At 40.7% G+C, this 25,261-nt stretch overlaps 1 protein-coding gene across 1 annotated transcript in view; it reads right to left on the bottom strand.

The window, feature by feature from the left end:
* Window positions 1-25,261, bottom strand: part of csmd3b (CUB and Sushi multiple domains 3b) — a gene marked incomplete at both ends in the record, with an annotated part of 310,902 nt that overhangs the window by 19,769 nt on the left and 265,872 nt on the right. Inside the window, 6 exons of the mRNA XM_079485065.1 lie at window positions 2,515-2,691; window positions 9,377-9,559; window positions 17,795-17,968; window positions 19,887-20,072; window positions 21,287-21,460; window positions 24,443-24,616. Coding sequence (XP_079341191.1) covers window positions 2,515-2,691; window positions 9,377-9,559; window positions 17,795-17,968; window positions 19,887-20,072; window positions 21,287-21,460; window positions 24,443-24,616 — 1,068 coding nt within the window. The remainder of the gene's footprint in view (window positions 1-2,514; window positions 2,692-9,376; window positions 9,560-17,794; window positions 17,969-19,886; window positions 20,073-21,286; window positions 21,461-24,442; window positions 24,617-25,261) is intronic.

Below are 25,261 nucleotides of genomic sequence, written 5' to 3'. Positions count from 1 at the left end.
CCTTTTTGTGGCAGTGTGATTGAAACTATCGAAACAAACCCCGGGGAGCCACATTCACAAATCATCTTTAACAACTCATTTACACTGCGGCAATGTTTGGAAAGCCTGGCATTTCATTTGAAATGATAGATCTTATTATTATGGAAAGAAATCAATAGCGGCAACCGAACACGGCTCCCTTTCCAATGGTGTCTCTGAGGTATATCTTGGAATCAATTCTGCGAATCTTTTAAAATGATTATTTCTTCCAATGGATAAATAAAAGGTTGGGGTTGGAATAATGCGAGAAAGAACGCGCCGCTGCCGGAATTCAGATGAATCCACGGAAAACAGACCTGCGGTTTTGCACTTTGCTGCGGCTGACAAAATCTCATTCCGTCACAGCATTTATTTAATTATTTCCCAGACGTAACATCTTAATTTTCTCTATTGATTTATAGCGGACCATTACTTATTTGTCACCCTTGAGTTCTTGTTTTGTGTCTTTTGGAAAACGACGGAAAATTATGTTTTGTAAAATCCATCAACGGTCTCACACATAAACATGCCAGCGATGTTGAGAAATGGCTGACGTGAAATGTTAATGTGACTCCTCCCTTGGACTGGGTCGTGTATCACTACACTTGGCCCGCTCAATAAACACATGTAGAGGCACATCAATCAAAGTCAGTTTCGGCCCATTTTCGTACAAAAAACGTTTTGTCGGATTGCAGCTCCCACAGTTTAGGGAGAACCTACATTTACGAATGCGGTTATGAATGATAATGCCAACTTTAAGCAGGCTTAGCTATTTATTAGTGTTTTTGCTGTTCATCATGACTTTCATCTCCAAGACAATCAGAATACATATATATGTGAGCGGACTTACAAATGAATCTTTTTCCCTCATTATTACCCTAGAATCCATTATTCGATGCCGAGTGAATAATTCATTATTATATATGTGTACATTATAAAATAAGAACTCTAACACTAACCGAATGTGTAAACTCTTTTTCTGCACATACTACAAATACTTACCAATCACTGTACATTACACACGTAATGTGTATATTTGGTGCAGCGTAGTTATATGTTTTAGATATGTTAATCACTTGTCGTATGTTTAAACACTTGACAAAAATGTCTATCGTGTAAATGTGTACAGAAAAAGTATTGTAATTGTTATCTTATTTCTGTTATACTGCCATGTTGGTCGGAACAGAACCCGAGTTTTTCACCTACTGTTGAACATGTGTATATGGTTGAGTGACAATGAAAAGGATTTGATTTATTTTTGACAGAAAAAACTTACATAAATAAAATAATTGACGAATATGTGACCATGTCTGAAAATGAATGCTAAAGTCTCAATCTAATTATAAGACCATGAGCATCAAGTTTGGTTTCATTCATTAATTGTACAATATTTTCAATCTTTGACATGGAATTACTCAGTCAATAATAAAGATCTCAAGGTTATGTTTAAACAGAATGTTATTTACATGATGTAGGATGATTTTATCTGTAAAACAGTCAATCACAAAAGAATGACTTTAGCTGGGTTTTCACAGACTGGGTCACATATATTTCTTCACAAAAGCCCGTGTTTGATTCAGTATTACTGAAACCTCTGAATTAGTTCAGATTTGTTTATGTATTCTCCGTCGGCCATGCTCGAAGTAATTATTAAATGATATTCAAATGGTGAAGATTTCTTTAAGCAGACGTATTCAACAGCCAGATGTGCAGCCATGCACGCTCTCGTCATTTGAAAAAGCTGAATCGGATAGCTGGATCACAATGAAAGTGTAATACTACACAGGTCCAGTAAAATAAGACAAATTGTACAGTCTATGCAACCTCCACATCCAAGCAGTTCTGCAAGATGGGGAATAATGCGTAGCAAATTGCATTTTTTGCTCCACATTTCTTTTTCTTTTTTCAAATGTTAAAACAACAAAGCAAGCATGTGCACATGTGAGAACAATTTATTATTAGTGCATTCCCCTGAGGAGAGGAGTCTGAACGTCTGAACTGAAAAGTGAATTATTCACACCCGCAAGCAAAATCTGCAGGCTATAACCAATGTGCCTTTGAGCATGACACTTAATCTTAGGTTACCAGATATCCTGCAATGATTGCATTAAGGCACTGCATATTAAAACATGAGACAAATACATGATTATTCTTTGTAGAGCTAAACAAGTACTGGACATAATTGTATCCATAGGAGCATTATTAAAATCGGAAAGAACTGATGGATACATAAAACTGAGGCAGGGGAGGAACTGTCATGACCTGTTGTTGCTACCTCCAAGACACCTGCAATTTCAGAAATTCGCATCCAATTCTTCAACAACAGAACACTTCTCTGAAGACCACCATTTGTATTCAAAGGAATGCCGGTTACTCTCATGGTGGTGCCTGAATGAAACTTTTGTGAACTGTAAGAAAGACTTCAAGGTCTGAAAAGCACAATTAAATTAAATCAATTCCTGTTGAAATTTCCTGCAAAGCATGTTTCATACTTACAGGTGCAATTGGGCATTGTGCCAGACCAGGTGCCATTGGCTTGGCACTGTCGTGTGGTGGAGCCGCTCAGCAGGTAGCCATCCATGCAGGAGTAAATGACTGAGTGTGAGAAGGTGGTGCCGTCAAGTCGGTACAGCCGTCCGTTGCTGGGCGTCCCAGGGTTCCCACACTGTACAGCTGGATTCGTTTAGAAAAAGGTATAATTGAGAGATGAACATGAGAGATAATGTACAATTTATATATCTTCAGCTTATATATAGCAGTGGCCAAATGTGATGTCCAATTTAAAAAGAAAACATTCAAAAACATTTTGAAGTCAATGCATTATTTCTCTTAACCTTTTAGTTTTCTATGCATTTCTATGCATGTCTTATCAAACTAAACAAACATTACTACACATGCGCAATTTTGTGACCCCACTGAACTTCCGGTACACATTCACAAAAATGATTTCTAATAACAATAAAACGAAGAACAGTTACTTGGCTAAATTTGTCTCTCCAATATTTAGAATTTAGACTGCTATAGCAAGCTCAATCACTAGATGTCAATGTACCATACGGTTTCTTTAAATGCGACCGAATCCAAGGACCCATTCAACTAATTGTTTATTTAATAAAATGAACTTACAATAAAATTCAACAAATTGTTTATTTAATACAATTATTATACAGTAAAATAATAACACAAATGAATATTAACATAAACTAAATTAAATATCCCTTCCTTGAACCGCCACCTTAACGTGGTGGAGGGGTTTGAGTACCCGAGTGACCCTAGGAGCTATGATGTCGGGGGCTATATGCCCTGGTAGGGTCTCCCAAGGCAAACAGGTCCTAAGCGACGGGTCAGACTAAGAGTGGTTCAAAAACCCCTTATGACATTGAAAATAACAAGGACCGTGACGTCGCCCGGTATGGCGCAACCGGGGCACCACCCTGGAGCCAGGCCGGGGTCGGAGCTCGCATGCGAGCGCCTGGTGGCCGGGCCTTTCCCCACGGGGTCCGGCCGGGCTCAGCCCGAAGGAGCGACGTGGGGCCGCCTTCCCGTGGGCTCACCACGTGCGGGAGGGACCATAGGGGGTCGGTGCGTAGTGGATCGGGCGGCAGTCGGAGGAGAGTGCCTCGACAGCCCGATCCCTGGACACGGAAGCTAGCTCTAGGGACGTGGAACGTCACCTCGCTGGCGGGGAAGGAGCCTGAGATGGTGCGTGAGGTTGAGAGGTTCCGACTAGAGATAGTCGGGATCAACTCTACGCATGACTTGGGCTCTGGAACCACACTCCTCGAGAGAGGATGGACACTTCATCACTCTGGAGTTGCCCATGGGGAGAGGCGGCGGGCTGGTGTGGGTCTACTTATAGCCCCCCAGCTCTCCCGCCATGTGTTGGAGTTTACCCCGGTGAACGAGAGGGTCGTTTCCCTGCGCCTACGGGTCGGGGTTAGGTCTCTCACTGTTGTTTGTGCCTACGGGCCAAACGGCAGTGCAGAGTACCCGACCTTCTTGGAGTCTCTGGGAGGGGTGCTGGAAAGTACTCCGACTGGGGACTCCGTCGTCCTACTGGGGGACTTCAACGCCCATGTCGGCAACGACAGTGACACCTGGAGGGGCGTGATTGGGAGGAACGGCCCCCCTGATCTGAACCCGAGCGTTGTTCAGTTATTGGACTTCTGTGCTAGTCACAGTTTGTCTATAACGAACACCATATTCAAGCATAAGGGTGTCCATCAGTGCACGTGGCACCAGGACACCCTAGGCCGCAGGTCGATGATCGACTTTGTGGTCGTTTCATCTGACCTGCGACCATATGTTTTGGACACTCGGGTTAAGAGAGGGGCGGAGCTGTCAACTGATCACCACCTGGTGGTGAGTTGGATCCGATGGCAGGAGAGGAAGCTGGACAGACTCGTCAGACCCAAACGTACTGTAAGGGTCTGCTGGGAACGCCTGGCCGAGTCTCCTGTCAGAGAGATCTTTAACTCCCACCTCCGGCAGAGCTTCAACCAGATCCCGAGGGAGACTGGAGACATTGAGTCCGAGTGGACCATGTTCTCCGCCTCCATTGTCGAAGCGGCCACTCGGAGCTGTGGCCGTAAGGTCTCCGTTGCCTGTTGAGGCGGGAATCCCCGAACCCGGTGGTGGACACCGGAAGTAAGGGAAACCGTCAAGCTGAAGAAGGAGTCTTATCGGGCCTGGATGGATTGTGGGACTCCTGAGGCAGCTGACAGGTACCGGCAGGCCAAGCGGACTGCTGCCCGGGTGGTTGTGGAGGCAAAAACTCGGGCCTCGGAGGAGTTTGGTGAGGCCATGGAGAAGGACTATCGACTGGCCTCGAAGAGATTCTGGCAAACCGTCCGGCGCCTCAGGAGAGGGAAACAGTGCCCTACCAACGCTGTTTACAGTGGAGGTGGGAGGCTGTTGACCTCAACTGGGGATGTCGTCGGACGGTGGAAGGAGTACTTCGAGGATCTCCTCAATCCCACCGTCACGTCCTCCATTGAGGAAGCAGAGGCTGAGGGCTCAGAGGTGGACTCGTCCATCACCCAAGCCGAAGCCACTGAGGTAGTCAAGAAACTCCTCAGTGGCAAGGCACCGAGGGTGGATGAGATTCACCCTGAGTACCTCAAGCTTCTGGATGTTGTGGGGCTGTCTTGGCTGACACGCCTCTGCAGCATCGCGTGGCGGTCGGGGACAGTGCCTCTGGGATGGCAGACCGGGGTGGTGGTCCCTCTTTTTAAGAAGGGGGACCGGAGGGTGTGTTCCAACTACAGGGGGATCACACTCCTCAGCCTTCCCGGGAAAGTCTATGCCAGGGTACTGGAGAGGAGAATACGGCCGATAGTAGAACCTCGGATTCAGGAGGAACAGTGTGGTTTTTGTCCAGGCCGTGGAACGCTGGCCAGCTCTACACCCTCTATAGGGTGCTGGAGGGTTCATGGGAGTTTGCTCAACCAATCCACATGTGTTTTGTGGATTTGGAGAAGGTATTCGACTGTGTTCCTCGTGGCATCCTGTGGAGGGTGCTTCGGGAGTATGGGGTCTGTGGTCCTTTGCTAAGGGCTGTCAGGTCCCTGTACGGCCGAAACAGGAGCTTGGTTCGCATTGCCGGCAGTAAGTCGGACTTGTTCCCAGTGCATGTCGGACTCCGGCAGGGCTGCCCTTTCTCACCGGTTCTGTTCGTAATTTTTATGGACAGAATTTCTAGGCGCAGCCAGGGGCCGGAGGGTGTCAGGTTTGGGGACCACACGATCTCGTCTCTGCTATTTGCGGATGATGTTGCCGTGTTGGCCCCTTCAAACCAGGACCTTCAGCATGCACTGGGACGGTTTACAGCAGAGTGTGAAGCGGCTGGAATGAAAATCAGTACCTCCAAATCCGAGGCCATGGTCCTCAGTCGGAAAAGGGTGGCTTGCCCACTTCAGGTTGGTGGAGAGTTCCTTCCTCAAGTGGAGGAGTTCAAGTATCTCAGGGTCTTGTTCACGAGTGAGGGAAGGATGGAACGGGAGATTGACAGACGGATCGGTGCAGCTTCTGCAGTAATGCGGTCGATGTACCGGTCCGTCGTGGTGAAGAAAGAGCTGAGCTGCAAGGCGAAGCTCTCAATTTACCGGTCAATCTACGTTCCTACTCTCACCTATGGTCATGAGCTTTGGGTCATGACCGAAAGGACAAGATCCCGGATACAGGCGGCTGAAATGAGCTTCCTCCGCAGGGTGGCTGGGCGATCCCTTAGAGATAGGGTGAGAAGCTCGGTCACCCGGGAGGAGCTCGGAGTAGAGCCCCTGCTCCTCCACATCGAGAGGGGTCAGCTGAGGTGGCTTGGGCATCTGTTATGGATGCCTACTGGACGCCTTCCCCGGAAGGTGCTCCGGGCCCGTCCGACCGGGAGGAGACCCCGGGGAAGACCTAGGACACGCTGGTGGGACTATGTCTCCCGGCTGGCCTGGGAACGCCTCGGTGTCCCCCCGGAAGAGCTGGAGGAAGTGTCTAGGGTGAGGGATGTCTGGGCATCTCTGCTTAGACTGCTGCCCCCGCGACCCGGCCCCGGATAAGCGTTAGAAAATGGATGGATGGATAAATTAAATATAAATAGTTAAATTATTAGCCACTAGCCAAAAACAGACCAGATGTTAACTGTGGGTCAGGTGCGCATTTATTTAGCCATTTTTTTCACTATTGCATAAACTGAATGGTCAAAATGTGCTTTTTATAATTTGTCTTGCTACAAGACAACTTAACTCAATACAACACAACTTAAAATAAAATTGAGCAAAACAAAGTCAATTAAAACTAAAATGTAGCACTGTCCCTGCTAAAAGAATACAATGTAAGTTACACTGTATCCCTACGACAAAACAGTTCATTAAAATGTGTTATTCAACATTAGGCCTATAGGCTTAAAATACAATAAAACGAAAAAATGTTGGATTATTATAAGTTACATTGCGAAATGATTGAAAAAACATCCAATGCAAGCAGTTCTGACTGATGCTGACTGACAGCCACAGTTCACGTCTCTCCTCTCCTGAAGTTACAGACCGGTAAAGACGTTTCATTCGGAAATGTACTCTTGCGCGGCAAGCTTTAAAAAGCTTCATAAACACTGCCAAATTTTTCGTGGCATGCCTGTCTCTCTTTCTCTCTCTCTCTCTGCGCTGGTTGCTGCTTGATCGTATCACAAGTCATGCTTTTTGTTGCTATTTTCAGCCGAACAGGTTCGGTCGCCGAACATTCGGTGCATCCATAGTCTATAGTATACAGTTTTTGGATTTTTGTAAGATAAAGAGTGTTTTTTATACCATACTGATGTTTTAATATAACCAGATGGACAATACTTTACAAATATACCGGACATCACTTTTGGCCTGGCTACTAGAGAGAATAAGAACTAGAGACTTTATTCCTAATAGAAAAAAGCTCCTGCAAGACTTGATAAGATGTGTTTTGTAGATCAAAGGACCAAAGAACAAACAAACAAAAAGCACCTTATTAGAGTTGAGATAGAGGGAAATAACGGTCTAAATCTAAGGCCAAAATGTTCTTCCCTGTTCTTGACCGCGACAGCAAACTTCCATTCAGTAAGGTATCATCTCAGCGTGCAGTTGTTAAAATGACTATGTTTGCAGTACACCCCATGACAGCGAGCTTGAGCACTCTTCTTTGTCTCACGATGACATGCTGACTATTGCGACTCCCTCAGGGCTTGTCATTTTGCGGCGGGGGGCGGATCGCCTTCACCCTTATTTAGTCCATGTAACCATCTGCCAATTGCCATTCCTCAAAAAGCATCCCGGCACAATGGTCTGGGTCATGTCAACTCTATGTTTTGTGGGAGGTGGGAGCCAAGGGAAAAACACCATTAGTCAGGTCTCGGGGCAAGAAAACAAGATGGTGCCTCGTGTTTTCAGAGAAAACACTGGCTGGACGTGGCAAGTCATCTTTCATTTGTGCTGTAGACTTTACAGCCTCGGGGGAAATGTGGGTTTATTACATGGCGTGGGACTACTGTACAAGAACTGTAACAAGGCATACAGGAGAAAAGACCAAAATAAACCATCAGGTAACATTGTGGAAGGTGATATATCATCTGCAGGGTAGATGATTTGATTGTTTGTCACTGATAGATAGACTGACTTTTGGGACTATATGATCATATCATATAGAAGCAGCAGGCTGCCAGGTGTCGGCTGCCATTTAATTATGAAAATGAACAGGAAGGTCTCCTTTATCACAATTAGTAGAGCTGCAAAGGTAAAAACTAGGCGATCCTTTGTAAAGTAAAAAAAAAATTGTGCTATTAGAGCAACAATTAACAGGTGTCCACAGCTTTGTTTAGAATGTTTTTATAGTCAAAACAGCAAACAATATGACACCAAATATTCACAATCCTGATCTAAATTACATCCATGAGCTTGATAAAGATTATCAGATTAAACGTGTCAAAATTCTCAAAGTCAAATTTATTACATTTTGTCAGCTATTTTATACTGTTATTTACTGACAGTACAGCTCTATTATAAGGGGTCACACACCAGAATGCGGAAGCGCCGAGCCGCACAGCGCAATGTCATGTCTAGGACCTATTAATGTGTTTTTTCTGTTATTCCCAAACAGATAAATGCATCTTGCAGTTTATGGTGAAGTCAGTTTGTATATTAAAGATGATTTCAGTCAAATAACATCTAATTTAATGTTAAATTATGCAAGGAGTGCATTGTGTTGCTGCAGGAAAAGCGTCCAGAGTTGTAGCAGAGCGCTGTCACCAGGCGCTGAATGCCGGTGCCGGTGTGTGTACACTCGTAGAAAACAATATGTTCAAACAATGACACTTTGTATCTGCTTCTGGTGTGCGACCCCCTTTACTGTCAGTGTACGGCGACGTACACCTGTATCACACCATCACCACTTTAAAAAAGCCCTCCGTACTATAACATGGCTTGTATTTTGCATTAAACTGAGTAAAAAAGGATGCTGTTTTTCTAGTAATACAATAATAACATGTTACTTTCTGTAAAGCAGAAACATTTACTAATGTTAAAACAACAACAACAGCACTTAATTTGACTTTTGTTCGGAAGAAATAAACACAAGAATACTTGAACAAACAGATCAGATTGAATCTCTTCACACAGTAAATCCAAAGGATCAGCTTTAAGTCTAATCGAATTTGTCTGCAGTGTGAACAAAGCCTTAGATCCAGCGATAAACTTGTTAAAAAAGTAGTTTTGAGCTCAGATGTCCTACTTCTACATTCGGCGAGCGCTGTAAGCCATAAAACTCGCAGTAAAGTAAGAAGAATATATATGAGATGAGAAGTGAGAGGGGGAACTGGTGTATCATGTCAGGTGCTGGAGGTGCTTACGTTTGCAGGAGGGTTGAGTGCCAGACCAGGTGCCGTTGGGGAAGCACATTCTTTCTGCCGAGCCGAAGAGCTCGTAGCCTACTGAGCATCTGAAGTGAACTTTACTGCGTATACGAAAATCACTCTCGTCTCTGCTGCTGTGGGACGGTGTGCCTGGGTCACCACATGTCCCAGATGAGTCACCTACAGAAGATAGCGAGAGAGAAATGACAATGAGTATAAAAATGACGTGTGGGTCATTCCTACAGTACAGTAAATTTTTATGTTTCCATCTTATATGGGTAGTTGATATGAAATACTGGAACACTGTGGTACATGCTGCTACTTTACCTCAAGCTACTCAAGCACCTTGTGTTTTTCTTCATTTATTTTCCTTTTAAATTTTTACAGTTTTAACAAGTTTTCTTGGAAATGTAATTTAAATTTGTAAGAAATGTAAGGTACAGGTTTCTCCAATGTTAACGAAGGAAAAGGAAGGAAAGTTGTAATGAATATATTTATATATGTAAATATATATATATATTTATATATATATATATATACACTCACTGGAAAAAAGAAAGAAAGAAAGAAAGAAAGAAAAGAGAAAAAGGTCTCAAATGTTAAAAGCACAACATTTTAAGCTATTCAGCTGTCTGTGAATGATCAGCTGTCACATGAACGAAAAAGAATGACTGTTCCTGTGCCTATTTTCCGGACCCTCCACGGATGTAATCTAGGAGCTTTATTCCATACACTCAAGGCTCCGCTACAGCTCTCTGGAAATTGATATTCCAGATTGATTCCCGCTGCTTCCATATATCTGAACCCGGCAGACTTGCACCTCACCTGAATCTGAGCTCTATTCATCACAAACACACAAATCACACAGAGACACGCACATTTCTTCTTGTACAAGGCTTACGAATAATATAACCTGGCCAAAAATACACTTAAACACACAAAAGCCATATAGCTGTATATCATATCATATCATATACTGTATATAGCCGAGTGAAATGCAATACACTTCTGAATATAAATCTCTGTTGTTTCCCTAAATTAGTTTGCCCCCAATTGTGTCAAGTTCCACGTTCAGCACAGAATAGTAAGAACAAGAGCTAAAATTGATCAGGACACTACAAGCAAACAAGCCCCCACACATTTGCAAACAGGCTTGAAACAAAACTCTCCAGGAGAGCCAACATCCAAAAGTAGCCCATGTCAAAGCCGAGCCTGCAAACAAGTAATGATTTATTTAAGAGCAGGCAGTGTTATAAAAAAAGTAATCTCCAGATCTAATACCGCAGCGTCTGAAGAGGAGTACCAGAGTGTGGTAAGCAGGACTGGTGGCGGGTGGCCCAGGGGACAGATTAAAAATGGTTGTTTTTAAAGAACTGTAGGCTCGTTCCTCTTACTTATTAATACTTTGAAGGGCTGCTTGAACAGCCTGTGCGGCTCAAGGGCCGCTTGTTGACCCGTGCATGACTGGCAGAGTTTTATCTTACACTCCTTACTGTAAGTCACATGCATGTCACATACATCACACAGCGGGCACCTGAGGCCAGACGGATGCTTGTTGGCGTTTGGTTAAGTGAGAAAGATGGATTTGCCTTTTGCGGGGGATTTTTTCCCCAGGGGGTTGTGTGATGTTGAAAGAGGCACCCTACAGGGCGCAGTCTGATTTGTAGTATACCACTTTAAGGGAACGCACTTGTGGAGATGCGTTCTGACAGCGAAGTGTACCATTCTCGGGGTGCACATGACAAAGGGGCACGTCTCATTGTCTCAACGAATTGTGGGTAATTTTCCATGTGCATGTAGCACTCTGCGACAAGGTACAGTGTGTATTTTTATGTCACGTTTCATCTTTTCCTTTCTTGCCGGGAGAAGTGAGAGACGTGAGGTGTGGGTGTTTGGACTCCCAGGAGCCAATTCTGTCAGGGAGAGAGTGCTGACCAAGCACAACACTTCAAGGGCAGACGGAGGGGACTGCTGTATTAGGCGTCCCACTGGAACTTTTTCACTTATTCGCAATGGCAGGCCTGAGACCACCACAGTTGCAGGAGAAGAGACTTATGAGTGGGTTCACGTGTCACAGAGTGATGTACAGCCACCTCCGATGGAAAAAGTCACTGTAAACATGCAGTTAACACTTTGATACAACACTGTCAAAATGATTGTGTTGGATGAAAAACCAAGGCGATATTAAATGTCACTTTTCTATCTCAACAAGAACCCTGAGTGGAATAGAAGTATGCCACTAAACTTTTGTCCCTAATGGATTATTGATTTGTGGCATCTATGGTGGCATGAAGCAGTCAGTGTTGATTTTTCACAGCGGGTCAAATAAGCTTTTGGACAACAGCAGTGCAACAAATATGGGTCAGATATAAAATAAAAGAGCTGACAGAGCGGTTGTAAATGGCTAGAGATGTTTACACAGACAGTTTAATGTGGCTCTGGGGTGGTGTTTGCTTTATACAGCTGTAAAAACAGCATCAAGAGATGAAAGTTTTTGTAATTAATGTTTTGTTTGGTATTGCTGGTGGCGCCTCTATTGCACATTTTACTGCACCTTTAAGAAAATCGCCTGCTCTAATTGGATCAAATGAATTCAGGTGTTTGCAGAAGGAGAAGGGAAGATCATCTCAGCGGGTTGATACTAAGTCGCTCACTGATGCAGACCGTAAATGTGCTAATTGGGGATCAGGCTGTTTTGGGAGGAGAGTAAATCGCTGTTTGTTTGGTTTTATGAGGGTCAGATCATAGTGTCTGGTCTTACTGTACCTTTGAGACCTCTAGCTGGATGCAGGCAATTATAGCAGGCTGACAACAAGGTCCAAAGATTGCAATAGCTTCAGTTTGGACTCTTATTAGAACAGAAAAGAACATAATAGTATGAGATGTCTACTCATGCATAGAGAGACACTCACACAAATATAAACTGCCATTTCTTTTACAAGCTAGACACCTCTCTGTGTGCTTGTGGGTCATTTATGTGTACATTTTTGTGTTGGCATCATATGTGTGTCTCAATTTGGTTGATAAGATGTTAATCTAATCATTTATATTATTTCTTACATTACACACTGGCAAATTTATTAACAAAATGAAATGTAATTTATGCTAACTGCTATTCTTAAAATAAAAAAATCCTTAATAGGTACTGCTGGAGTGTACATTTTTTAAGTCTTTAAGGGATAGTTCACCCCAAAAAGAAAATTTCATGATGTCATTCCAAACGTGTATGAGTCCAGATTCATACAAGATATTTTGAAGAATGTTGGTAACCAAACAACATTGACCCCCATTGGATACAAAACAACTCCAACATTTATCAAAATATTATCTTTCGTGTTCCACAGAAGAAAGAGTCTTGTGTTTTGATTGACATGAGGGTAAATAAATGACTTCTTTATATTTGGGTAAACTATCCCTTTAAGGGTTTCTTTTGTACCTTTAGCCTACATGCAGGCACAAAACGTACATCATTTTTGGGTACATAATTGTACCCTTAGGACCTATTTTGTTCCTTTGAAGGAACAGTTAAATGTTTTGTTCCCCTGGGGAAAAACTGTACCTTCACAGTTACTTTTTTTCTAGGGTCTATTAATTATGACCTCAGATGGAGAAAACAAGATGCCTATCCACATAAAGTCAATAAAGTTTGATCAAGACAAACAGTACCAAACCTTTCAATAGAAATATTCGCCTAAATAACAACACAGACACATTCATTTCTAAAAGTCGCACAACTCTAAGCTCACTGGCAGACCGTGTGTGAGTTTGTTCGAGTGCTTTCAGCACACAGGAAAAGCGATGAATTTCTGCTCCTATGATTTTGTGCCATAAAACCTTGAGGACAGATGAACAGCACCAGGAAGGAGAAAGCCCAAGAGGACCAGGAGGAAGAGGAAGGGAAACAGGAGAGAGATTTCTCTGGGTAACTTTTGTTCTCTCTCTATCTGCCTCTTTCTGGGTCACGGATCTCTGTAGAGGATTGGGGCACATTCAGTGGGATTGGCAAAAGACTGTAGAAAGACTGTCAGCATTCTGGCTTTATGGGTCATAAACTCTTAATGAAGGTTTAATGGGTAGATTGCACAAGTTTAAATATATGCAAACAAATGAGTATGTGTGTTTGAGTGCAAGTTTACAGCATGTGCCTGATATGAACGTGCAAATGTTCCCAGCAACAGGTAATTTATCTGGTTAAATTCACACTGACAGCGATTTGTAATGACAAAGTGACCAGAAGTAATTTTTTTGTAATGTCTGTGATTTGAGGCAACATGTACTCGAATAATGAATTTTTTGCAGCTTGTCTAGTTCAGTTAATTAAAAATAAGCTAATTACACAAAATTCCTGAGCATTCTGTCACAACTTCATTTCATAGCGTGCAATTAATTTAAATTTGCAAAATGGTTTTTGCAAAAAAAGTTTACCTAATCCATTTGAACAGGGACTACATTAATAGTTTTTGTCGGCCATATCCTAAAAGTGCTAAAATCGAAACCAGCACAAACATGTTGGAAATAATCTAAAATCATCCATCAATGCAGTTTATTTAAAGTCCCTGTGAAGTGGAAGTTGTGATCGTTTTCGCTTTTGTATTTTGATGCATTTCTGAGTGAAACGGAATTTCGAATGAGAAAAATAGTGGACATGGCTTGCGTTTTTTACTGCAAATTGATTGGATGTATAAAAAGAGCCGTTTCATTTTGAAATGGAACTGGCAGCAGACTGACAGTTGAAGGGGAGGAGTTAACAGATGCTCCATCCTAGCCGTCTCTAATTTACTTCATTTGATATTAGATTAGATTAGATTCAACTTTATTGTCATTACACATATACAAGTACAGTGTAACGAAATGTAGTTTAGGTCTAACCAGAAGTGCAGTTAGCAAGTGCAGGATATACAGTTAGAATAAATACAGAATACAATAGTGAGAATATAATACAGTGGGCATGGACTATAAAAATATTTTGCAGTAGGTGTGTTCTATGAAAATATGACAGTAGGTATATACTATGAACAATATATACATATGACTATATAGTATGAACATTAATGTCCAGGTGGATATGAACAGATAATAATTTAGACTAAAATAGTGCAAGTGACTTAGGTATGCATAAATTATTGACATTGGCTATTAAAGTTGCAGTGCAATAGGTGAGTTAATGCAGTTGTTGAAGTTGATGCAGTTATTAAAGTTACGGTGCAGTATATGAGTTAATGCAGTTATTAAAGTTACGGTGCAGTATATGAGTTAATGCAGTTAATAGGTTGCAGTCCAGAAGATGAGTTAATGCAGTTAATGAGGTTACAGAGCAGTATATTAGTTAATGCAGTTATTGAAGTTATAGTGCAATTGATGAGTAGATGCAGTTAATGAGGTTACAGAGCAGTAGATTAGTTAATGCAGTTATTGAAGTTACAGTGCAATTGATGAGTAGATGCAGTTAATAGAGTTACAGTGCAGTTGATTAGTTAATGCAGTTATTGAATTTATAGTGCAATTGATGAGTAGATGCAGTTAATAGAGTTACCGTGCAGTTGGTTAGTTAATATTGATAGTCACTAGAAGAGCATTTTTGGATTTTAACTGAATATTATGAGGGCACATGAATTTTAAAAAGAGAATAACCCACACTGATGAACTATTTACAAGCTATTCTTTTTTACCAAAAATAGGAACTGTAATTTTTACATGGAACTCCTTATTCCTCGTAAAAATGTGCAATATTTTACTGTATTCTGTTGTAATAAAAATGTAAAAATATACTATACTATATATTTTATTAATGAATATATATTATGTTATTCATACATTTTAGTACAATCTGCATTCGTGCCAGTGATGTTAGGATTATGGGTGAGGTTAGGGGAGGGGCTTCAATATAGCTTTTTCTAAAAATCATGTGTTTGTACGATTTACATTTCATTCGAATTAGCCCCTTCGGAAAATAGTTACAAATTCCCACGTGATCAGGTTAAATTGTCTATATCACGTTCCCTTATTCTAATACTGAAGACAGAATTTTTTAAGCAACACTAATTCATCTTATCCACAAAAACCAAACCCCCTAACTTAAACAATCGTATACACAATCCACTGATGGATAGAATGAAATCACAATACGGTGAATCTGAACAATGATTCTGTTAAACAAATTAAAAACACAAGAACACAACAATCAACCAAACTAATTCATGCTGCAGTTTAAAAAATAGCACAACCTTTCCGTCTCGTTCTCTGAATAAAGGTAAATTCAAGAGGTCCTATTCAAATCCCAAAGACCATGCAAACACACCACCATCTGAAATGTTTCTTAAGAGGGAGAAATCATTGACTAACCCAGTGGTTCAGTGCACAAAAATATTTTTCCTAAAGGGCAAAACTATACTCAGACTATTACAGGCACCGAGAGAAACTTGTTGAGCTCACTGAACCAGAATAGGACATAACACCATTCGAAATGCCAGTGACTGAGCGGTTCTCTCACATCCTATGCATTCCCCATCATTCCTGCATGTTCATTCCCTCTGAAGTCCCCAAGGACAATGGGACGATATTGCAGCATAAAGAGATCAGGTGAAGCGTTGGATGCAGGGTCGTGATAATTCTATGTGACGAAAGCTCGGCTGCTGGCAACGCTCTTGCTTCAGATCTATTCAAATGTGTTTGTGGCCTTGTGGAGCGTCTACATGTGGATGGCTCATGCAAAAACGTCTCTAAGCAATGTCTGGTGCTCGACAAAACTTGCGCGTGGGTGTAAAAACCCACATGTGGAGGCCTTCGAGATATCTCCCTGGAGTTAGTACCTGCCTTTGCTTTCCATTTAGAGAATGAACAACGGCAGGGAGATGCTGGGTGCTGTGCTGCTATATTTGTGTGGAAATCCACGGTGTGTCTCTGTCAAGTCTGAAAGTACCTGTTCCAGTTTTAAGACCCTACATGAGATAGACTCCTGCGGTTGCAGGCGTGTGTGTCTGCATATATTACTGAAGTCTATTGAAAAGCAGATGGCGTGTTATCGCAGTAAAATTACACATCAATTATATACCTTACAGACACCAGACACAGCCTTAAGACGGCATCCCGCTAGCTGATTTTCAGCTTATTATCAGTCATCCGCTTCATTTACACAGTGCTGGGAAATCATGTGTCTCTCTGCAAGAGAGCGGTAGCTGCCCCGGTGACCCACCTTTTTCTGCAGAGTTAATGGCTTTACCTGCTGAAAAAGGCTTTTTTAATGCTATTTTAAGCTGTTTAGTAATGCTCCTGGCATGTTTTTATGGTCTTGCTAGTTAATCTATTTAAAAAAAAGCCTGGTGGCTTCTAAAAACAACATGGTGACTAGTTATGCTGATCTTTGCTAAAAGTCTTTTTAAAGCAGCACTGCAACGCTGTTTCATGCATTCTGACTAATTTACAATGTTATACGTGTTGTCTTCTCATCCTTGAACTGGTCGACTTGTTAAAAATCTAGTTGGACATATGACATGGTTTTGGAAGGTTTTTTTTTAACATGAAAAATCGTTACGTAACAACATATCTTAGTTCCTTATTGGACAATTCTCACGGAAAAGCGCGTGGCACGCTAACACATCAACCAAGGAGAGCGGGAGAAGGAGCATGCACACACGTCACTTTCACTTGTGTGAAGGAGAGAGAGAGAGAACTACGCTCGCGAAGTTCAGCTGTGTTTGTCTGTTCACTGCAGTTGGGTGATGAATGTTATATAAACGGTGGATATAACGCTGGGTTTGGAGATGGAGTGGGATTCTCAGCCCTAAACGATGCCGGACATTAACCGCACACAGTAAGTGAAACTGTCTGTGTTTTGTTGGCAATGTGTGCGGACATGCTTTAGTTCTGACTCCTCATGTTTTCGGAAATAATCGGTACAGCTGTATCTGTCCTTATTAAATGTGATCAAACTAAAGACTCTACTGACATTTGAAGGGTACAATACTATTCTGTAGATTAACATGAGATATGTAGTTAGGGCCGCTTTAAAAGATAAAGGGAAAAATCCCTTTGTAGAGGAAGACATAATGCTGTTTGAAACTTAAAGTGTGAGTTGTGTTTTAGGCATTGCTACCATTGCTACAGGTGACAGTTCTAATCCACAGTAAGAGTTCTCATATCTGCCCACACAAAAAACCTGATTTGTCTGACATCAACAACTCTTATGTACTGCTGCAATGGTCTTCTTGTAGTCTCTATTTATACCTCTGTTGTGATCGGCTTGTAAAATGAATAAATAACATGCATTAAGTGTTTCCCCTGGATTGGTACATGAATAAAACAGAAGACAGTGAAACCTAAAATGTCAGATGCAAATCTCTATCAAGGATGAATTCCAAGGCTCTTAACACCTGATTTTGTAGGTCGTGGTGACTGATGTGTGGGCGTCCGTCATACCTGAGCAAAAGGGCATGGGCGCACTCCAATGGCCATTGAGCTGGCAGGTGCGGGAGGACTCGCCCTTCAGTTGCCGACCACCCGTGCAGCTGTATCTCACTGTGGCCCCAAAGGTGAATTTGTCTCCGCTTAGCATCCCGTTGGGAGGAGATCCAGGATTTCCGCAGTTCACCACTATGCACATCACACAAAGATGGAGAATGTTCAAAAATGTGTTATTGGATGTCCAAAGTTCATTTAACTTGATTCTAAGTACATTAGAAGATAAAGGGCTTCTCTAAAAGATTGTAATAACGCCACAGCTCTAGTTTATCTCAAAGAATGGGTGCTAATTTAGCTTCCTGTTGGAGCACTAAGATCAGCAATTTCTGAATGTCCCCCCTCTCCAATCTGCAACAGCACGCTTGACATAATCTCGTCATGTGCAGTCTCTTCATGTGCAGTGGAGTTTTCTGCAGAAAAAAGCAGTCAGCGAGTGCTTGCTAATGAAACCTTGCGAAAGCATGTCATGGTTATATATAAGATACTGTACATATATTAGGGCTGTTTACGTGTTAATGCATGCGATCAGTTTCCAACATTCTTTAGCTTCTTGAAAACAAATACTGAACTACAATTCTTTTGGCTGATTCATATCAATTAATGCGATATCATTCGTATACTTAAGTGCGATTTGCTTTCGTGCAAACTGATGTTGATGGGAGGGGCTTCAGTACGACTTTTTCTTATAATTATTAAGGCTGTTCCATGATTAATCGCACCCAGAATAAAAGTATGTGTTTACATAATATGTCTGTGCACTGTGCAAATTTTCTATGTATATAGAGTATTTAGGAAATATATGCATGTAAATATATATTTTTATATATAATTTTAATTATATACTGTATATATAAACATTTATAATTTTTTCCGCAGGTGTTTTCTTGACGAAGTATAGTTATAATGGAGATTTTTGACAGGTGTTGCTTTTTCAAATGCACGTTTTAAGCGACTCAAACTCGCAATGCTTTCAGATTGAGCAGCATATCCTACCAATTACATAGCCATACTTCATAATCGCAGACTTTGCTTTATCATAATAGCTCTAGACAGGTTGATTTTTGTGATATTTAGTGTTCATTTATTGCCTAGCCCTACTCAAACTCTGAAGGCGTGGTGACACTTGTCTTTTTGCTCCATTTACTTCCATTCATATGCTTGCGACATATGCAAAGTTTTGCATTCCGCTGTGTATCAAATCACAAGTTTGGTTAATTCTGACCTGCGAATTCATATCACGTGAAGACGTACAACCAGATGGATTTGTCATGCCGTGACCTTTCTCTCCTCACGCCGTGATCCAGAAAAAGTGCTAATTTCATTATATCCTGCTCCCCACCCAATCGTAGTTGCATAGGACAAATACTTGCATTCTCAAACTCCATTGTGACAGCACCATTATTCTGAGTGCAATTGATAGTGAAACAGCCCTAATAAGGGTACATTATTGTAAGATTCACATCATATAAAATCATAGGAATAAGTCTCGTAAAATAGTTACAAATTCCCATTAGATACTATCTAGTTAAAATTCCAGTTCCACTTTCAGTGGTGACATTTGACAAAGCGCCTAAATACGATTCACAACCAAGCTGATTAAAACCCGCTGTGTTGAGCCAGAAAAAAGTAAGCATTTGGAATTAGGATAAAAAAATGTCAAAGCACTGGGAAGATTATCTGGACATGGTAAGCAGAAGTGGCAACAGAACGAGAGGACATTTCTGACAGCAGGGAGTCTCATCAGGGCACAATGTAAGGTAAGGCCCCGTCGATTTCGCAGCTGCCGCTGAATGAGTCTAGCCGAGCTTTGGACGTGCAGCGGATACGCCGCCTTTCAATGTTCGCACAATAAAGCAGGTATCAGACAAAGAAACCTGGCATTACTAATTAATCTGCCAGAAAAATCTGTGTTCCACCTGTCCTTCCATTACAGAGCCGATCTTAAGCGGCAGGAAGGGGGTCGCTCAACTAATTCTCCTCAATTACAGCAATGAAAAGGTAATTAACATCACAACACAAATGCCAAGTCGTAACTTCGGCAGAAACATACCGATACACTCTGGCAGAGGCTTGTCCCATTGACCCGTGGGTTGGCAGGTCAGGACAGGAGAGCCAAACAAGTAATACCCAGGGTTGCAGTCGTAGAATACCACCGTGCCAAAGGTGAAGTTACCATGCTCAATTTTACTCTGCCTGATGGAGTTGGCAGGAATCCCGGGATCAGAGCAATTGACGACTGAACACAAAGGAAAGAAGGAAATAAGGGAAAGACAAGGAGAGGCATGTTATTTGACAAGAAGCACTAAGAAAATGAGTTCAATAGAAATAAATAAGTAAGATGTGCTCTAAACTTGCTTGAATGAACACATGTGTGATCTGCATTATGAGTAATTGCCATCGAGGCTGGGGCGATATAGATCATAACATGGCAATATTTTTCAGACTTTTAATGATATGGAATCCGTATCTTAATATGTACATTATCATCTTCATAATGGCTTAACATTCCATTAAATGGAATGATGATATATTTCCAATCCAAAGGAATCAAGAAAAAACTAAACTGCCATTGTAAACGAATATATAACTCATTTTAAATGTTCAAATATCACGTTTCTAATTGTGTCGTCGTGATTTTATTGTGTTTTTTTGCGTTGTTTGTTAGCTGAAGAGTATTTTTTGGGTTATTATTAATTAATGAACTTAATATTATTTATGCACATATATGTATACACATAATAATATAAACAACTAAATAATATTTTTAAAAAAAATGACCCTATTAAAATGTACTTAAAATGAATTTTCATATTTTCATTCTAAATAAAAAAAAAGATTTTCATTGTTTATATTTACGATATAAGAACCAATGTACGAATACATGAAAACAATACACAAAGTAATAACAATATTTACCTACATACATTTTTCTAAAAATGTAACTAGTCTAAATGCAGTCTTCATTACACATAAAGACCAAATTAAAGTGTAAATCAATAGCATATTTTAAATGTCATTTACATTCGGAATCCCTGCAAATTTGTTATTACTTTTTAAATATAATTTCAGTGTTTGCGCAGTTTATTACTACTGTATATCTGTCTATATCTTCATTCTAAAACGTCACTCTGCCCTGACACAGATATGTATAATGTTTATTTTCTCTTGCAATAGTTTCATTCCATGCAGTAAAGTGCACACACATGCAGATTCAAATTGACCATATCTGACATGCTTTATTATTCATAGCAAGTACAGTTTTCTCATCCCCACTTTGTGTCTTTAACAGAAGTCATTATTAGCATTTGTTCGGCAGCCACATACAGTATGGTATAGTGCAGGTGCCATAGCAACAGCCACTACCCCTCCTTAACCACAATGCTTTAATTTTGGCAGGCGGTGAATCAGGCAAAGCTCCGTGTGAATAAAAGACTTAACTTTTCTCCCCACCTTTACATGTTGGTGGTGGCTGGCTCCACTGCCGGTTGGCCTGACACTGAGCCCTGGAGGGGCCCTCCATCACGTAGCCCATGTTGCAGGAGAAGCTCACCACATCATTCAGGTTGAAGCCATTGCCTATTGTACGGCCATAAATGGGGCTTCCGGGGTGCCCGCAACTGATGGCTAGAAATGACCAGAGGAAACGTTTTAGTATACCATATCAAATAAACCCAATTGCTTTTTCATTCCTCTGAGCTGTTTTCTCTCAACAGGTACATAAACAAACTGTGATTAAACCCGTGATTGAGTTATGGCTCCACAAAAGAAATGTACTTTTTATATTGATTAGAAACTGTAGGACATTTTCTCTCTGTCATTTTTAATCATTCCTTCAGCAAGCTGCCAACTCAAAACAATAAATGATACATTTAGTCTTGTTTTAAACAGAAATGCTATTTGCAACCAGCACTGCAGTCTAAAATTGCTGAAAATATACTCTTGCAGGTCCCCTACTACAGTATCTTCTTCGTATATTATACATAACTGTACTTCCTTTCTTGTGAACAGACAATCATTACAAAATGTAGTGAAAGGCTTGTTCATAAGATGTAGAGGGCATTGTAGAGACACGAGTGCATTTTGTTTCCTGTGTTGACTTATTTCCTGTTGAAACCAAAGTGCTCAATCGTTTGGTAAATAATGTTGATTTGCTACTTAAAGAGATACTCCACCCAAAAATGAAAATCACATTTACATTTAAGGCGTTTGGCAGACGTTTTTATCCAAATCCATTGCGTTATCCTATAAATCTTTTACATAGGTTTCTGCAATCCCCTGGGATCAAACCCACAACCTTGCGTTGTTAACGCAATACTCTTACCACTGATCTACAGGATATCCAAAAATTAAAATTCTGTCATGATTTAGCAACATTCCTGGGAGATCATGGACTACTATACAGTAGTAGGAAAATTATTGTATCATTTTCTTTGTTCTTCTTTACACAAAATGAGATATTTTGAAAACTTTCGAAAAGCAAACCGTTAAAGGGCATATTTGACTACCATTTAAAATGTTCCTTCTATTGTAGTCAATGATATCCCAAAATAGTCTGATGTTCAACAGAACAAAGAAATGTATTCAGGTTTGAAACGACTTGAGGTTTGGAACAACTTAAGTCAGAATTTAAATTTTTGGGTGAAGTATCCCGTTCGAGTAGATGGTATTGAGGGGAGGAACCAGGGGCGGACTCGCCCTAGGTGCAAAATGAGTCATCTTTTCTGACGTGAAGATTACAATATAAAATGTGATTAATATTTGCTTAAATTCTGTTAACTATCACACCAACAAACAGGTTTCAAAGCATACAGACATCGACTAAGCTTCAAAACTATATTTTTTCATTTAATGGGGCCTTTAAACTGAGTAAACGATGAATACATCAAGTATGTCAGCTGCTGTTGGTAAGATCTATTGCGAACACAAATCCTTGTGCAGCTTATATGGCATAAAATTCTTTCGTCTCAATTTATTCAGTTACAGAAAGTGTGAGACGATTTGTAGATGTGAAGTGATGTGAGATGCATTGTTAAAATAACGTCTTGTTAAATCTTCATCATCAAAAGAGACTTCTCAAAAGCATTAACATTTAATCATTTAGCAGACGTCAAAAGCCCTGTTATGATTCCAACTATAAGCCATTTTCTAAAACGATTATCAAGGCGATGCCACATGAATGAAAGTATGATTAAAATTCATAGCAAATAATGGTCGAGTGTTCCCATAAAGACAACACTGGTGCTATACTTATACCTGGACATAATTTGGCTAGTATCTACCAAAGGTAAGATCAATTGGGAAGCGTTGTGTCTGATCCTCTAATTGAGAACCACTTAATTTTCTGATTTAAAAGCCGTTCCTGCATAACACAGCTTGCGGTGACAGCGGGCTAAATTCAACAGCCAACGTTTTTAGTGCGAGTTACTCTGCTCTTTTCCCTATGGCTCTATTTTATCAGCTCATTTCCCTTAAATGCTCTTCAAACAAATAAACGCCCCCACTGAAGTGAGGCAGACTTACTGCAGTGTGTTTGTCTGATATATGTGGGCTGTGAGCTTAGACCCAGTATGTCACTGTGCAGTGGGAAATGACAATGATGGCGCATTTTTTAATAACAATAGCTCCCTAGATACAGATCTTTAAATGCCACTGCCATTTATAAAGAAGAAACAGCGCTCTAAGGTCTGAGCATGTCATGATGTCATTTCCCCTTACGCTTGTTTGCTATAGAGTTATGCGCAATGTCCCAGATACAGCAGCACTTATAAACTGCAAGGGAAAGATGTGCATAATTAAATAATTACATAATATTCTAACTAATAAAGCCATTAAAGAGCCAAATAAATACAATTTTAAACATTACAATGCATCTTAAGTATATAAATAGATATTACAAAGAATGGACTTTAGAAATAAACACAGCCACTACAGGCCTAAAGTGCACAACCATCCTTTTTTATGTTTTCACATCCTGTTTGCACAATTTTTAAATGTAAACATCCATTAGATGCACAGTTTATACTATAAATTTTTTTTCTAGTGTGTTTTTCAAAATATATTTATTCTACTGTACAAAAGTCCTGAGGTGTCTTACTTATTCTTTATTTATATTTTACTCCACATTGTAAAATCTAATAGCATGGCTATGGGACTATTGTATTACTATTATATGGAAATTATGACTAAAAACATCCAAAAGTAAGTAAAAACTATGTATTTCAGCATTTTCCAAGGATTCACCCATTGCCGAGAATTAGCAAAAATTTCCTTTTGCCATCTAGTGAATGGAATTTAGCAGCATCTAATAGTGAGGTTGTAAATTGTAACCAACAGCTCACTCCACCCCTCCCCTGTTTCTTCTTCATAATTCATTTCGAAACTATTCTCTTCAGTCTTGTAATAAAAAATGAATATGTTGGTGCAATTATATTTTCCCCACATAGTTCTTTTCATTCCGTGCCTTCGGATATCCCACACAAACCATTTCAGCAAAGTGCCCTTAAACTTTTGAACGAAAAGCATGATGCATCGGCATTCCTGTCTGACTTAATCTCCTCATGAATTCAGTAATTTTCCACAGCTCGTCTGCGAGAGTCCCAAACTCACGGACGCAGATGGGCAGCTGTCCGGACCAGTTGTGGTCTTGCTGGCAGATGCGCACAGAGGAACCGATGAGGCGGAAGCCAGAGACGCACTGGTACACCACTGTGTCCCTGTAGCCGAAGTTCTCCCCGATCACCTGACCATTTACGATCTGCTCGGGCACGCCGCAGTGGCCAGCTGAAGAGAAAGGAGCGAGAAGAGCAAGCCTAAAATGTTATAACTGGCAATCCAGCCTATGGATGCAATATTTGTGTGCATCTTTTAATATATGACCTATATAAGTAACATAAAAACACCATTAAAGTAACAAAATGTAAAAAATAAGTATATTGTTAAAAACTGGATCGCATCTTTTTTATATTTTTGGAATCTGGCCTTCAAAGAAAAGTCGTTTCTGAGCTCGACTGTAAAATATCAACATCTAATGCATTTAGAGAGATGACTCGTCTCATGCCTGTGGTAATTAAGTGTTTTGTACCTGTGAAATCAAAAAAGCGCACAGCAATGTTTTCAGGGAGACTACAAAGCAGCCTTTGAAACCTCCTCGGTTTATGAAGTATTTAGTGTGGTTTTAATCTCTTTTCTCCTTGTATAGATGACAGCTTCATTAACAGTACAATTTTATTTGTATTTAACAAACAACTGCAATTAAAAATAGTACAGAAATTAAATGGGTACATAACACAGACTTGAGAGTGATTTATGAAGCGTATATTCTGCAATGTTCAACAAGGTTGAAAAACCAAGTAGCCTGTGACAATTTCCAGAGCAAAATGGCCGAAACAACAGATGTATAAAGCAGCAGCGAGCGTGCCGCACATT

The sequence above is a fragment of the Barbatula barbatula genome (genome assembly GCF_947034865.1).
Source record: "Barbatula barbatula genome assembly, chromosome: 21".
Lineage (NCBI taxonomy): Eukaryota > Metazoa > Chordata > Actinopteri > Cypriniformes > Nemacheilidae > Barbatula > Barbatula barbatula.
The sequence above is the reverse complement of the archived record's forward strand: the minus strand, read 5'-3'. Positions and strand labels throughout refer to the sequence as shown.